This window comes from Hypanus sabinus, chromosome 1 (assembly GCF_030144855.1).
Source record: "Hypanus sabinus isolate sHypSab1 chromosome 1, sHypSab1.hap1, whole genome shotgun sequence".
Lineage (NCBI taxonomy): Eukaryota > Metazoa > Chordata > Chondrichthyes > Myliobatiformes > Dasyatidae > Hypanus > Hypanus sabinus.
Window position 1 is genome coordinate 97,471,252 of NC_082706.1, and position 17,181 is coordinate 97,488,432.

The 17,181-nt window shown below is 37.0% G+C and overlaps 1 protein-coding gene across 3 annotated transcripts in view; it reads right to left on the reverse strand.

The window, feature by feature from the left end:
- Positions 1 to 2,627: 2,627 nt before the first annotated feature.
- The window catches only part of LOC132395689 (sal-like protein 3), a 62,202-nt gene continuing 47,648 nt past the window's right edge, over positions 2,628 to 17,181 (reverse strand). For 2 of the 3 annotated variants that reach the window (XM_059972615.1, XM_059972608.1), the window contains one exon: positions 2,628 to 7,224. In XM_059972615.1, coding sequence (XP_059828598.1) covers positions 6,793 to 7,224 — 432 coding nt within the window. In that variant the 3' untranslated portion in view covers positions 2,628 to 6,792. The remainder of the gene's footprint in view (positions 7,225 to 17,181) is intronic. The other variant, XM_059972623.1, reaches the window with a different exon arrangement.

Genomic DNA, 17,181 nt, shown 5'->3' on the forward strand with positions numbered 1-17,181 from the left:
AGTCTAGAACAGAGTGAACTTTATCACTGTAGCCCAGCACTGCCAATTGTGCACCTTTTGAAACAGATACTCATAAAGTACCACTTCAACACAATTTTGGTGTCCTGTGTCTGTTCACACTGATATTTTTTTTACATATTAATGTGTTATGTTTGAAGTCATTGTACTTCCCTGTATATGTAAAATCTTGTACTGTTGGTAGGGGTCTTGAGTTTAAGAGTATAGACATCATGATGCAGCTGTAGGAAGCATTCATCAGACTGCATTAGGAACTCTGGGCACAGCTTTAGTTGCCCCATTATAGGAAGGATGAGAGGATTGAAAAAGTGCATTAGAGGTTTACCAGGATAATGTCTGGATTGTCTGGAAAGATGAGGAAAGATTGGCCAAACTTTGGTTATTTTCCCTGGAGCATCAGATGCTGATGGGAGACCAGATAGTTTTTAAACAAAAATATGAGAGGCATAATTTAATTGTTCCCCCATGATGGGAATGTCAAACACCAGAGGACATGCTTTTAAGGTTGGGTGGTGTTTTTTTTTATGAGGGGAGTGCTAGGTGCCTGGAGGAGGTTACCTGGGGTATTGGCAGCAGCAGGCAGTTTGATAGGCTTTTAGATAGGCACATGATTTATTGAAATGGAGGGATATAGTTAATACACAGGGAGAGGACATTTCAGTATGAATGGTGTCAAGATCAGCTCAACATTGTGGGTCAAACAGCTTTCCATTGCAGTGCTGTTCTATGATCCTGTAATGGAAAAATAAACCCCACTCTAGTGCCTGTAGAAAAAAATATGCATATTAAAACATTTTTATGCATGTTCAGGGATTTATAATCCCAATCTTGTTTTGTCCTTAAACCTTTCTTAATATTACATGTATCTATATGGAATAAATGGCAAGTTTATACTTATGTGGTTTCTTCAAAGGTGACGTCATGTTTCAAAAATTAAGATGTAATTTGCATATTCTACTACAGAACTGAGATGTAAATAATGTTTTGCCTGACTGATGTTACTTAAGTATAATGACAATAATTTTGGTAAATTATTTGGTTTGTCTCTGGTGTTTGCTAATGATCAGATAACCAATTCTTACTTTTTCTTTTCTCTGTCATTTATCTCATTGGTTTAGAAGCTGGAATAAAATAAAATTATGTTATCAGTGTGGTATGTATTTCTTACCCTGAAAACTTGCCAGAAGAAATACCCTCTTCAACTGAAGAATTCTCTTTCCTATTCAAGCCTAGTATTGGCAGCACATCACTTAATAGTTAAATGCAGTTTAAACAGATTGTCAGAGAGCATTGTTAATGTTGAAAACTAGTGTCAGAACCTCATGGAACAAAGTCAATGAGGGAACAAGAGATCTCATTTATTGCTTTTTAGTGCAATTTAGGCGGTGATGGGGAGTTTAGATTTATATATATTTTTACAAAGTTTGTATGCCACTTTAAGGTAATTACAAAGATCGAGGAAATAAATATGCAATATGTATCATGGAGCATGCATTTAGTATTGTCAGGAGAATCGGTAAGCTATGGAAGGAAATGGTATGATAGTTTTAATCCTTGGTTCCCCTGTTCGAATAGCATGTTGGGAAAGTTGGACATTTATGAAACAGAAGGAGGCAATCATGTCCCATCATGTCAATGTCCCTGCTTTCCAAAAGGAATCTACTTCCCACCCACAATCCAAATTCTTGGTCCGTAGTCTCATAGGTAATGGTAATAATGATGTTCAACCAGGGTCCTTTTAAGTCCACTGAAAGATTCTGCCTCCATTACACATTCAGAGAGTGACTTTAGATTCTTGCACTCTTTGGGTGAAAATTCTCTTCCAATTTTATACAGATGAACTTATATATAATGTTTTCCTGTATCGTCATGACTGCTAAAGGAATTGGACCTTCCCGTTCAGTCCGAGTAAACCTCTCCTAATTTCATGCACCTGAATTAAACCGCCCTTGATCCTTTTTCTTCCAATGTAAACAAATCTGACCTGTCTAGTTTTCTCAAGTAATCATAAACTTCCAGCTCTGGCAACATCCTCTCAAGTCTCACCAGTGGTATTGCATCCTTTCTGTAATGCAGTGACTAAATGTCCATTCTAACTGTGGCCTAACTGGTATTTTATTTAATTCTAGCATAACCTTCTATCTATTCCTCAAGGCAAGCATCCCCAGTACTTACCCGTCCTACTTGTATCTATCTGTCAGGTTTTGAACAGTACCCAATCCAATATCCTCCTGTTCCTTTATTCTTTATAGTTTTCTACAATCTATTATGTATTCCTTAAAAAGTATTATGGAATGAACAAAGATTAAATAAGATACAGTTTTGGAATATTCCACTTCATATTAAGAAATTAACCAATGAAACATGTTCCCATTTTAACCCCCAGCAGGTCAATTAATAATTCACATTTAATAGTTTATTTTAAATTAGATAACACTTACATCAAATTCTGTTCAAAAAGGATACTGCAGTGTTAAATACTCTCATTAACAGGTTCTATAGAAGGACATTATCATAAACCACAAACTCCTATTGCCAGTATTCCGCTTTTCTTTGAAAATTGACAGGTCAGGAAAGAAAAAAAACACATTTTTACCTTGCAAATCATATCCTGCATTTTTTTTTATTTATTCCATATGACAAAATAGTAACCTAGACTAAGACATCCATTTCAGTCAGTAGATGTGTCAAGCCAACAAGGTTTAATAAAAATATTGGATATAGGTAACAATTCCCAAATCGTTCAGGTTGGTTTTCCAGCCCCACATGGTATCGCAGTATAAAAATAGTGTCTCTCTTCACCATGTAGAGAGGAACAACCAGCATCTGAATGCAGAAGGGTTCTGTCTACCTACTGCCCTATTTACATTGCTTTAGAAGTCTTAAGTTACAGATCCTTATGGATAGAACACTACATGGTATCAAATGCTAACATTTGGATAACAAAAATTTCACACCGAAAATGACACAGATAAATAAAACATTCAACTGCTGAAAATACAGCAACGTTAAGCCACCTTACAACTTGTTTTGTTTCATTTTATTTATGCTCTTGAAAGGTTCTCATATTCGCCCACGCTTAGTGCTAAAAAGGTGGAAATACCACAGGACTGACACATTGTTCTCACTTTAGGAACAAATACCCTTGCAGTAAATACAGTTTTGGAAGGGGGCAAAACAGCTCTTCTACGATTGATCTTGACACTTCACATTGGTTGACTGTAACAAGATGGTAGAAACAACCAGTAAAGTGCTTCTTTTTAACATTCCTTGAAGGAGTCCTATTTTTTTTCTCTTTTCAATGAGCAGATTGTCCCACTTTTAGTCCATTCAATCTACTTGCTGTGCAAACTCCACCATTAGATTACCATGTCTTTTACCCAATTCATATTGCAATATCTCATCAAAAACAGTTTCAAACAATTAGCAGTTTTTACACAATCGTCCACCGTGCCTCCAATGCAAATAAAAATGAGGTAGTACTGTACACGAAACGGTTACTGTTAGTTCAAGTTTTGATTAAGCTCCACCCATCCCAATTTGCTAGCTTACTTAATAATATTGCAGATTTGAAACATTGTCAGACTCCTACTATGGTGTCCCATTAATAAACGGTCACTTGTTGTGTCAGTCTTCTACCATTTGTTTTCAAAATATGCCAAGGAGAAATATAGCCAGGTTGAATGGCATTTCCAGCACTTTAAAGATTATTGAAAGTTTACAACATTTTCATCAGATTCAAAAGATAGGCCATCTTATCATACAGGTAGTACTTTCATTACATTGTGGAAATTTTGTTCAACCTTAACTCTGCTGGGCTTAAGAAGGTTAAAGTCCTCTTATACTCATCTCAGCCATATGATAAGGTGCAAGGTATTTAATGTCTCCCAGTTTCATCATAGATTTAGCTTAATTTGGTGTAAAATTCCTCCAGTACAAAATGGGATTTCTCGTTTGCTGATATATTTGGCAGATTTGTTCAGAGGAGGAGCTTCACCCTCTTAAAGATCAAGTGGCACAAAGATCAGACCTACAACAATATTCACGAGAACCTTCAGAAACAAAATAAAGTTACTCCACTAGACTTCATTTTGTTTCACTTCCAGGTCTGCATGTCGTTCCTTCTGTTATGCAACACAACAAAATTTTGACTCACAGAGGACGGGATGGTATTATCATCTTGCTCTAGGGAAAAACACCTAATCAATCAGAATAATCCATTGGTACATAACCAAAGATGTGCTCTGTTCCATGAGATGAGAACATGTTGGTAACGGCTATCACTAATGCGTCTCTGATCTCATAGCCGACAGTGACACCAGGAAGAACAGGCACCTCCATAACAGGGGTTGCTACTGGTGACCTAGCAGTACCTCAGAGCAGGGAGCTACCGCCAACACTTGAAGTGGACCAGTACATGTGATGTGGATTTTCACAGTACTTTAGTCAGGCTCTACAGCAACCATTCCGGATGTGCATTTACAATTGGATGCCACCAAATGAAGATGAGGGTTCCAGTTGAAGAAAGTTCTGAATTAGCAAGTCTAATGGAATTTAAATAAGACTCTCTTCTCTAACTTGAAGTAAATAGTGGAATCTAGATAAGGAGAGTATAGGTGGATGGAGAGGGTAAAGTTTCTTCATGAGCTCTTCTTTTATTCATTAAAAGCTCCACAAACTGTGCAAAATATAAGCGACTCTAAAAGCATGGGGCAGAAAACTTGTGCTCCAGTGTACAAATGCCCCTATCTGCGGTCACTATAAAATATGGAGCAAAGCCAGATTCATACTGACATGTGAATTGAAAGAAAATCTCTTCATGCCTAACATCTTAGCATCTGTTTCATAAGGAAACAATGGATAAAGGACAATAAAAGTAGAGCCTGCCAGATCCAGAGTAACTTACCCATGAGCTGCCACATGTGAAAGTTATTTTGTCATAGGAGAAAATAACAATAAAAGATTTCAAGTTGATACCTACTTTAGGGGACAAATAAAATGTTCAATTTCTAACCAGTTCAACAATATAGGACTCTGGCAGTTTCAGTTTCCTTCCTTTAACACACCTATTAACACACTTGCATAAATTCCTGTCTCTGCCATTTTAATGTGGACTCTAAGCCATTCAGAATCATTGAACTATATTAAAAGTGCTCAGAGAAGATTTTTTTTTGAAAAAGAAAATGCTAAATAAAAGGCTGGAATAAATCTGCAAGGGTTCTTGTATTTAAATTAAAAATAACATGGTGTACTGTACATTTTAAATGATTTGAAATTTATTGGCACCAGGCACATCCTTAGTCCTCAGACTGCATGCCTTTATTAGTGTGTTGAGTTGGGCTACTAATTAGTATCTACCAATTAATCAACTAAACATTAACAATTAAGTAAAAGTAAGAGGCACTGCAGTTAGTTTGGGAGAGGAGGGGTGGGAAACAGTTTTTTCATGAGGTCTGTGAAAGCATTGTTTCGGTACAGAAGTGTTAAAATTAAATGAAGAAAATAACATTTCTTGTGCTGAGATGCTCTATTTCAAAAACAGACAAAAAAAAAAATCCCACCTCTATGATTTCAGGAACAAATAAGGCATGTTTGCTCAAAAGTACTGTAAATCTGGTGTATATGTCTACCTGTGAGTACTCTTCAAAGAGTATATGTGTAAAAGTGACTTGTACACTGGTGCAAATTATACACTGGATTTTATGGTAATTGAAGTTGGAAGTGAATGCATCTAGAGCAAGTCACGTGCTAAAGTTTTAAAATGTCATTTAATGGAGATTTCACTTCCTCACACAAAATTTTATCCTCTTTTATCTGAAATACATCTCTGACTTTAAAGGGCTAGATAGCAGCTTCAAAAACATTTAAATTTCTCACTCCCAAACCCCCACTCCCCAAAATGCGGTTATAATAGCAATTGCTTGCATTGGAAAAAAAATAAAAATGACACATCTGCAACCTTATATTCTTCCTAAAGATGAGAAGAGAGACTTCCAGACTTTACTGGAGTATCTGGGTTCAATTTAAATTAATGTGGCTGTTACAAAGCTGTCAGTAACAGACTCTCTTTTTTCTGTCTGAGAAACATGTAGATGTTTGTATATACTTTGCATATATTTATGCAAATAACAAATAAATTTACTGTGGGACTGAATATTATTTCTGACCCGCATATTCTTGACATCATAAATAGTACAGATGAGCACACTTTTCATAGAACACATCTGGGGACACAAAAATCACTTTTGTTTTAAAACAGAGCAGGATATCTTCAAAGAAAAAAAATATATTTTCAAGTTTCTACTTCATGTGAACACAATTAGCACACTTGTCCATCCATACTCCAGTCAGCTTATGCTTTCCAGGCCCTTTATCGATTCACTATGAGTACCGTCGTCAAGGAACTAAGTTAGAGCCCTGGCCCAACCAAGTTTCCAATCCACAGTTTGTCCATTCATTGTAACCAAGGGCCTATTAATTTTCTGAATGTATAATTTTTCTAAAAATTTTGAAGTACTTTTCTGTAAAATTTACTATTGAAACAAGTAGTACCATGCAAATCTTGCAAGACAACTCAAACCATAACCAGAATGTGAAACTTTTGTGATTCTGGTTATAGTAAAGGAGCAAGAAAAACACAACAACTGAGTATTTGGAGTTGAAGTCATTTCTTAACAACTATTGAAGGTATGCTCCAAAAACTGTACACAATATAGTACAAGATTCCAAAGGTAAAATGGTCCATTTGTTACTTGCGTTTGAGAGTGCCATGTTTTAGTTAATGCCAATTTCTTTGCCATCTTCGATAAATCTAGCAAATGGGCGACTTGCCCCTCCTTCTGTGCTTTGTTTCTCCAGACTAGCAACAGGTGGGCTGCTCCCCGTACGAACCCTGTCCATTCCGCTGGCCACACTAGTTAAAGCTGGGATACCGCTGGCACCCAGGCTAACAGGGAGCTGAGGGATGCCTCCATTCTGTATAACAGAAATCTCGTTATTTTTCATGGCTAGACCATTTGTGATGGCAGCAGCGTATTGGTTCCAGAATGTTGCGTCAACATTCATTGCCCGAGCTGCCAAGTCCTTTTGAAACATCTCTGAGAACTTCACAGCATCACCGCCTAGCAACGCCATTGGATTCTCTACTGACAAACGACGTCCTCGTCTTGCTGGAGAGTTATTCCACATATGGGTTCCCATGTGAACCTAACGAGAAACATAAAATAGTAACAAAAAGAAAATGTGCTATTAAATAGAATACACTTGTCAAACAGGATACACTTTTGATATGCAGTCATCCCCATTATCATGTCCATCTGCACAGATTCTTTTAACATTTCGTTGAACAGGAGTAGTTGATAACACTGATAGGCAGCAAATGCAATTCTGAAATAGAACCATATGTTGCAGGAAATGCAGAACAGGGCTGAAAAAAAAAAGGGACAGGTTTACAATTTGGATGCGATCTCTACCAAAACAGTAATTATGCCTTCTCTATCACAGACAAATCAACCTGTTCAACATTTCTTGCAGCCTGCCTGATCATTTCAGATTCCGTCATTACCTTTTGCTTTGGTTGTAATGTCTCACATTATTTCTGCTGATCATAATAATTACAATTGCATCAAGCTGAACATTTAAAATACAATTATAGTTCACTCCACTTAGCTGAAAGTTTATATTTTTCGAGGCCTGAATACAAAATTCCTTCAAGCAAAATTTTCACTTTGCTTTGCAACCTATGCTGTTTCAATGTCAATTATTGATCAATTTCGTAAGAACTTGAATTCATGTGAATTCAGAATGTGGAACAGCAGGTCCTTTGGCCCATGAAGTGCTCAACTAATTAAACAATTAAATGTCCAACTAAACTACTAACTTCTGCCTATACAATATCCTTTTCCTTCCATTCTTTGCATATCTATGTGCCTCCGCTATCACCCTTACAGTGCATTCTAGGCACCCTTCTCTCTGTGTAAAACAAACTTGTCCCACACAGCGCCTTTGAACTTAACCACTCTCATTTTGAAGGCATGTCCTCCGGTATTAGAAAGCCTTGAAAAGAATTCTAAAGTGCTGTGCATGTGTGGGGTGGTGTAATCAAAAATAATGATTCAGAGTAAAGGAGCTACCAGGAAAAGTAACCAAAAGGCCTTTTCCATGGCTGCACCAAGTTTATCCTCAGTGTAAGAGAATGCAGCCCCTGTTTGAGTACTTGAAGGGTCTGCTCCTTAGGTTTTGGTTGCACTTCAGCTCCACTCCCCCGATATACGGTCACCCAATAAAGAGGGTGGGAAATTGGGTCACTCGGGGGATCTAATGGTGGGATTGCTCCTGGACTTGGCCAAGATGGTTCAGAACATTCGAGGGCTCTACCTGAATCGACTGTCTCCCCCTCTTCCAGGCTTATGTCCATGCCTGGGTCTCCTTACAGAGCGAGCATGCAGTCACTGTGGGTACAGTGGTGGATTTGTGGGAATGGTGAGGCACCTAAGGAATTGTGTGTTTTATAGATATTTTAATTTGAAATTGATAACAGTCCTGATGGTTGTATTTTGTGAGTGAATAAACTTTTGTAGTTTTGTTAAAAAAAAAGGAATTAAAATAATTATTTCAATCCTTTTGCAGCTTTGTTCAATGGAATTCTGATTCATTCATTGGTGTGGCTGTCTGTTGACTGATGTGGAGCCAAATGCCATCAATACAGGTGGACAGAACATAATCTCTCACCAGGAAAAAGGGTATATTATTACAGATTTTCAATTGCCACTTGAACATAAATCTCATGTAGCCACTTGCCTGCCTTTTACAGAAACTGCCTAGTTCATGTTTCCAAGTGGAAGCAAAAGGCATTTTTTCTTTAAAAAAAAGCCAAAAGTTAGCTTTCATAATGATGGCCAATTGCCAAGCCCGTCTTACTCCCAACCTGTAAGCTATAAATCTATTCTAGCGTGGGGGTAAGGAGGAACAGAATGATTAATAGTAGATGCTTGTACAATCCAGGAGGCTGGAGTGTGGGGTTAGATCAGAACTCAGTTGCTGGAACAATCGGGAAGGTAACATTAAATTATGTCAGCCCCACAATTTGCATCAAGCAGGCAAAACACACTACGAGCAGTACACTATGTTTCTTTCTGTGCAACCAATTTTCCATTGACAACTGGAAAATCTCATTGTTGCTTTCAAATATTTCTATGCCTTTACTGCTCTGTGCCTGAATGACAACCTCCACTCCACAAGCCTCTGACCCATTCCACTCAATCAGTTTTGAGGTTTGCTCATTGGCTACAAATTGTGAACTTGAAGCGAGAAGCCTCAGCCAGTTCAGCACTGCTTCAGAATCATAAAATTATTATGGAGCTGAAGAAGACTTCTGAGTTCACTGGGTCTACACAGCTCTGTCTCAAATAATCAGATCAGCTATTTTCTCCCAAGCCTGCAAATGATTTCCTCTTGAATCAGTTCCTGTTTCAACATATCCCTCAAAGGCACTCAAAATGAGGATTTTGACCATTCTTTGTGTATAATCAGTGCTTTACTGCTGTATGTTCTATTATTCTTGCTGTGTGGATGCCTGTTCAGAGAACATACCTGATTTACATTTCCAAAAAGAAGTGAAACATTCCTATAAGCCATGTTGGAATGTCACTACAGAAATGTAGACTAACGTGCACATCATGCACTGACCTGATTTTCTATACATATGTGTCTTCCTGTCCAGCTCCTCCTCAAATTAGGTGCTATGTTTTTACCGGTACTTTTTCACGACGACATTAAATCATATTATGTAGAATTATTCTCGAGCTGCACTTTTAACAGTTTGCGGTGTCAAGGACACAAAGTTTGCTTATTATTAAACAAACAAGACCAATGTGCCCTCAAAATGTAATTGCCATATAACTGAGGAAAGCTGCAATTTTGAATGGACTTTATAGCTTTATGGACGTTTTGCCTATTTAGACATGTACAGCATGTCTTCTGAACTGTGTTGTCTGTTGATCTGCCATGCTAATTTAATAAATTCAAAATAGAGATAACAGAAGAAAAAAAATTCTGATTAAACACTCATATCCTTCGAAACAGACTGAATAACTAATACCTTTTTATGACATCACTTCTCTTCGATGGATCAATTACTGCATCTTTATACTAAAATACTTTAAAATATATACTTGTTATTAAATCACTGTTTAGATTTTGCTCACCTTAATTCATTATTCATAGGATTGGCTACAGAATTCCTGATGTCCTGAATTTGGCCTTAAAGTTTAAATAGTCCCTTCCCTCTCAGTTTATTGGAGGCTAATTTCTACTCAAAGCAGGGTAACTGCTGCGACTTTCAACACACAGGTCCTTAGGTACTGATCTTCTTTCAAAGGAGGTTTGCTAGTTTTGGTTTGGTTGCCAAGAGTGAATGAAGAGTGGAAATGTCTTTCAGCATTGTTGTACAATGTTAAACATACAGTGCTTTGAAAAAGTATTCCACACGAATACCTTGATCACTTAAATGTGTACAACCAAGGATTTTGCTCAATTTAACTGAGAATTATTATTTGTGAATCACATGCTCTGTTATTCACAGTAGTGTCCAAAAACAGGGAAAATGGTAAAGCAAGAAAAACTAAAAATTCTAAACTGAAATGTCAGCAGTTCAAAAGTATTTAACCCTCTCCCTTTGCTCAGTACTTAGTTGAACCACCTCCCACAGCAGTCTTTCTGGATTAATCCCTATGGAGCAAGATTTGCCTATTCCTCCTTGCAAAATTGGACAAGCTGTGCCAGACTAGTTGGGGAGTGGCAGTGGGCAGCAAACTTGAGGTCTTGTCAGAGACATTCGATCAGGTTAAGTAAGGTCAGGACTCTGACTGGGCCACTCAAGAACATCCATTTTCTTTGTTTGAAGCCACTCCATGGTTGTTCTGGCTGTGTGCTTTGGGTCATTGTCTTGCTGAAAGATGAACTTCCTCCCCAGTTTAAGCTTTCTGGCAGAGGCTGGGAAGTTTTAATCCAGGATCTCCCTGCATTCAGCAGCATTCATCTCCCCATCAACCCTGACCAACTTTCCAGTTCCTGCTGCTGAAAGGCATCTCCACAGCAATGATGCTATTTCCACCATACTTTACAGCAGAGATGGTGTTACCTGGTTAATACCCAGTGTTAGATTTACACCCCATGTACTGCTTACTGTTGAGACCAAAAAGTTCCACTTCAGTCTCATCCGACCACAAGACCTGCTTCCAGATCTTTACAGTATCTTCTAAATGAAGCTTTGCAAAGTCTTTACAGGCAAGGATATGCTTTTTTTTAAAGCCAGGACTTCTGCTTTGCCACTCTTCTATAAATACCCTATTTGTGCAAGGCCTTAGATTGTGGAGACATGAATTTCATCTCCAGTTCTAGCCACTGACATCTAAAGCTCTCTCAGAGTGACTGTGGGCATCATAGTAGCCTCTCTTTCAAGTGTCATTCTTCTCCAGTGACTAAGTTTAGGGGAGTGGCCTGTCCTAGGCATTGTGGCTGTGGTTTCATATTCTTCCCACTTTTTTACAATAGACTGCACTGAGCTCCGAATTATGTTCAGTGCCTTTGAGAAGGTCTTGCATCCTTCCTCAGATTTGTGTTTCTCTATTATCATTTCCCTGACTTGTCTTGAATGGTCTTTTGTCTTCACTTTGGTTTGGTCTGTTGAAAATCTTCCAAACTGTTGGACCATACAGAGAGATGGGGTATTTACAGTATTCTAATGAATTCATTGAAAATAGATGGCCTGCCAACTTTCTACATCAACAAATTGATTGAGTTGGTATGGTAATACATTGCTACTGAGGAAAGCTAGCATTGTAATTACAAAGGGCATGAATATTTTTTCACCCTCACAATTTTGGTTTCTAATTTTTAGCAAATTGTTGACAGGTTTTGGAATTTTCTTTTGTTTGAGATAATGCACAATGTTCTGTAGACTAGGTCAAAAAATGCTACTTCAATATATTTTAAATTTAGGAAATGAAACGGTAAAATGTGAAAATAATTGTGTGGGCCGAATACTTTTACAAGGCAGTGTAGAGTGATACTGAAAATAAGACCAGGAGGGTGAGACACTCACCAAATTAACTGGCACAGTCTGAATCCAGAGGCTTTGCCAAGAACATGTTTCAAAGCATATCTGGTATCATATTTACATTCAGAAAAAGATGCATTCTTATCATGGCTTATTCTAGTCATCACAGATGTTTTTGAGGGCTGAAACTGACTTACTCAGTGTCTCATAACTTTGGAGGGAACTGGGTTTGTTCATGCAAATGAATATGGAATAAACGTCTGGTGAAGCTATGTTGGCAGACATCCTGAGAAAGCTTCTGCCAATTAATTATTTTGACTGATGTTGGATTGGTAAACAAGGCAGATGAAGGAGACATTTTGTGCCATGTGAGTTCCCACAAACTGTAGTGAGATGCGGTAAACCTGCTCTGACAGCCAAATTGAGAGGAATGCTATCAAGGTTACTGAAGGGACTAATCACTCTTGAAGTAGTGTGCTAAGATTCTTAATATCCATTTTTAACTGGGACAAGTCTTCAGTTTAAAATTGCCCAATATGCAGAAAACTATAAACAATAATAACTGATGGATCAGCTTTGACCAGATGCAGAAATGTAGAATCAATATCTCTTGTTCAGAAATGTATTCATAGCATTATTTGTATCACATCGTAGCTGTAGGACACTGGTCTGTACTTCTGAAATTCAGTTCAGTTGAAATAATTGGAAATGAATTTCAAATACTGATCACAGCATGGTCATCACTACTTTAGAGTGTGTTAAGAAAGAATTTCTGAAGAAATAATATTTAAGTTTCAGCATGCACCCAGGGCATGCCCTTCTCTCACTGTTACCATCAGGTAGGAGGTACACAGCGGATTCAGTAACAGCTTCTGCCCCTCTGCCATTTGATTCCTAAATGGACTTTGAATCTTTGGAGACTACCTCACTTTTTTTAAAATATATAGTATTTCTGTTTTTGCACATTTTTTATCTATTCAACATATGTAATTTATTTCCTTGTTTATTTATTATTATTATTATTATTTTTTTCCTCTGCTAGATTATGTACCGCATTGAACTGTTGCTGCTAAGTTAATAAATTTCACATCACATACCGGTGATAATAAACCTGGTTCTGATTCTGACAAGGTAATCACAAGTACAAAGGCATATAAAGAACAAACCTTTGCATTGAACCAGTCTGTGCAAAGCATTTTAACCTTTATATGTGTGTCAGACCAAACTTTTAACTGTGTTCTCAGTGTGCATCAACTGTAAAGTGTGAAGCAACAATTGTAAGCTTTCAGCTCACACAAGTGCATTGGGTATCTGCAAATTTGGTTCTGTAAGTTAAATAGCAATATCAGAATCTATTTAGCCAATGGTTAACCTTTTCAAAGGAGAACTACATATCAACAAAAGATTCCTTTGGACTATTGTGCGATGCGTGGAAGAGGAATCTTTCTCCAGATAAACTGAAGCTCAGGGTGCAAGAGAAGAAACAAGAGTGGAATGAGGGACGTCAACTCTGGGACTCCCATATGCCATTCTGATTCAGTGTTGATGGGGTGGGTGTCAAGTTATGGGAAGATTCCCTTCAATCTACTGTAATTAGTTGGATTGACAGTACTAAATCTCCAGGTTTTCCAATGAAACATAGTGAAATAAACTATTACAATTTATTATTTTGCTTTATTTACACTCAGTTATGACCTAGATTAACAGAAGGAGAGCTTAAATTATAGACAGTTATCTGTGAGGATATAGTATCGCAGATATAAAATGTGCTTGGTTGTCTGTGGTAAGCATTTGTGGGAGTACCAACAACCCTTAACTACCTGGTGATTGACTACTGACTAAAAAACACTGACAATCAGATCACAGGTCCACTTACATCACTCCCACTTTATTGCCAAAGTCAATCAAGTGAATGGAAGTAAAGCAAAATAAAACAGCATGCGTAATAAGTTATTTTGTCATTTCCGTCACCAAACCTGAAAACTGAATACCACCTGTCTAATTAATTATAGGATCAGAAAATATTGGAAGCACTCAACAGGTCAGGCAGCATCTGTGGAAAAAGAAACAAATTAATATTTCAAGCTGAAGACACTTCATCAAACAGAGAGTCCTGCTGCCTGACCTGCTGAGTTTTTCCGTTTTCATTTCAGATTTGCAGTTTTAAAAAACTTTCAGTAACTGCAGGATGGGTCAGGTGACGGGAGATCTCTTACCACTTGATAACTATAACTAACCTATCTAATTATGATTACTCAGAAGGGACAAACATAGAAGCCTTTGGGGTACAGGGTATAAAGACATGTACGTTGGCTATGGAACCTAATTGTTATTCATACATTTCAATGATATTGCTGAACACTTTGACAATATACAGTCTTCCCTGACAGTTAATATTTTCAGGTACAGTGAAATATAAGCCATGAGCTCCAACTATGAGAGAATGTGCTCTTTCATGGACTTGCACATTCCTTATATTCACATAAATAAGGGACTCCATCAAGTCCAGAAATGGAAAAGAAAAAATACATGAATGAAGTGATTTCCCATCTATCTTTAATGTTGTGTAGTTAAAATTATGAGCCTCCACTTAAGTTTCTTATTAAGAATTTGAATATTTTTTTCTATTTTAATATTCTGAAAATATACGTGACTTAAAATTGGATTATGAGAAAGCTATTATTATATGTAATGATTGTGGGTCAATTACTGTTGAGAAAATTTAATTCACAGATCAAATTGATTAACAGCGACTTTTATTCTGGCTCAAGAAATTCCGCAACCTTAAGGTTTTTGCAAATATTAACAATGTGACTGGAAGAGGCTTCATGTTTAGTTGAAGATTCCATGTTTAAACAACCCAACAGTACGCTAACATGAGATCAGGAACTGATGTGATTTCCTTATTCTCATCCATATTACAGACAATGCAGCAGCACAGCATTAACAAACAAGCTATGCTCTGCAATTCTTGCAACTCCAATCTTATTAGTCCAGAACATCCCAATAAAAAGGTGCACAGTTTTCCAGTGTATCAGTCATAATGGGAATTCCCTTTTCTTTCTCAAGGCTTTTTGGTTTCAACTGGACTAACAACAGACGGGAAATGGAAATGTGTCATCGGTCACTTCTACTTGCAGTTGTACTCCATTTCTGAAATATGGCTCCAAACATTTCAATGGAGTCACCAATCATTTAGTATAAGCATAAAATTCTAACCCTTGACATCTCCGCATCATGAAATAGTAGCTGAGATGGGCAGATGGTTGCCCTCTTTTATTCCCACCTGTCATTGGCCAGCACTGAAACTCCCTTTAGCAATTATGTAAATTGGAGTGGGGAGCTAAGGAATACATAATGTACCTTTAACATTACACCCTGGCAGTCTGGTTCAAAAGCAAACTTTAACATTTGCAAATAAACCACATATGCAAATTTGTTGCAAGCTAGATCTGCATAGTTTTAACTGTCACAGATGAATGTTCAAGAATTAACACCAGCTGGTTTATACCTCCAAATGAAACTGGTTTAAAGCAAAGAATTGTCGCGAGGCAGGATGCTGAAACACCACAGTCTAAAGTATTTTGATGATTACATCTGAGAAGAAAAGGAATGTTATTTGAGTACACCCCATCAGCATTCATTTTCAATGCACAGACTTATTTCTAATTTAATAAATTGGACACCAGTTTAAAAAGATAATGGTGCAAAATTGGTCGCTGCTTGGCTGTGTTCAAGGAGCTATATCACAGAACTAGCCTATTGTACTCTGTTTCCAAAATTCAGTTCACTTCATTGCAATGAATTGCAGAGGGGGAGTACAACTTCCAGATACTGCTTAAGCACAACCAACTGACAATGAATTCCCAAACGGGTGTGCTTTATTGTAGAAGTGACTATCAATGCAGCATTTTGAATTTGATCTGCACTATTATTCATCTTAGAAGATAACGTGGACTGACCTGCTAAATATTTCCCCCATTTTCTGTTTTTAATTCAGATTTCTAGCATCTGCCACTTTAAAACTTTCATTGCCGGTTATTATCGTTATATGGCAATTTTTAGTCAGTGGTTAGAATTTCAAGAATTCTTTATGGTAACGGAACACAGATAGGCACAGATAGTCTTAATGGAAGGACATTTTGTTTCTTTCTTATTAAATGCCAGCCTTCATTTATATATTTAGTTGTTATAGTTAATTAAAAGTTCATATGACTATATTTTAAGAACATTTGCAACTTGAAATCCTGAATCTCTGGAAGAGCACTTGTTATATTAGGGATCCTCAAATTAAAGAAATTAACTGCAGTATAAAAGTTTTCTAATTTTTTTGTGACTAAACAAGCCTTTCTTGGATATTTTTATCTTTGTTGGGAGAATATACCACTTTTATAAAGTCTGGTTTAAGCTAAAACTCCTCCAATCATTATACTGCATTCTAAAACAAGAGACTTTTATAACAACGTTGAAAGCAAAGGGGGATAATCCATTCCATTTGTTGATTTTACAGTGAGATACTTCCTACAAGAAAATCCTGTTCATATAAATGTCAGTGACAAATCCACTGACAAAGGCAGATGTATGGTGTATGGATTAAATAAGTAAAGTTTGAAAAATTGAAAGGGTTTTCAATAGTCAATGCCCAAACTTGTTTTTTGCAATACTTAAAAACTTTTGCAATTCAATTGTAAATAAAATTATGAAAAAATATTGTTTTATCAATTTAAATATTTCTCTTCAGTACCAAATGTTCTTTAGTATTATCCAGTAAAATAATTATCATATTTTGTTAGTTTTTTAAATTATTTGATCTGGGATTCTGTTCCTTATTAAGATCAGTTAAGGCAGCATGTGTGATAGTGTGTGAGAGTGTAAAAATATTGTGTGTGTATACATCTCTGTATAAGCTTATGTGTGCCTAAAACTAAAACCTCAAAGTGAAGTCAAATGATATACAGTGGATTCTGCTTAATTGGGACAGCCACTTATTTGGGAAAACTTTTAAAGAACAAAAATTAATTGAGAAAATTGCTGGGATCTCCTTCACTTATTCGGGACACTTTGCTACTTAATTGGGATAGGAGACTTGCCGAACAGTATCTCAC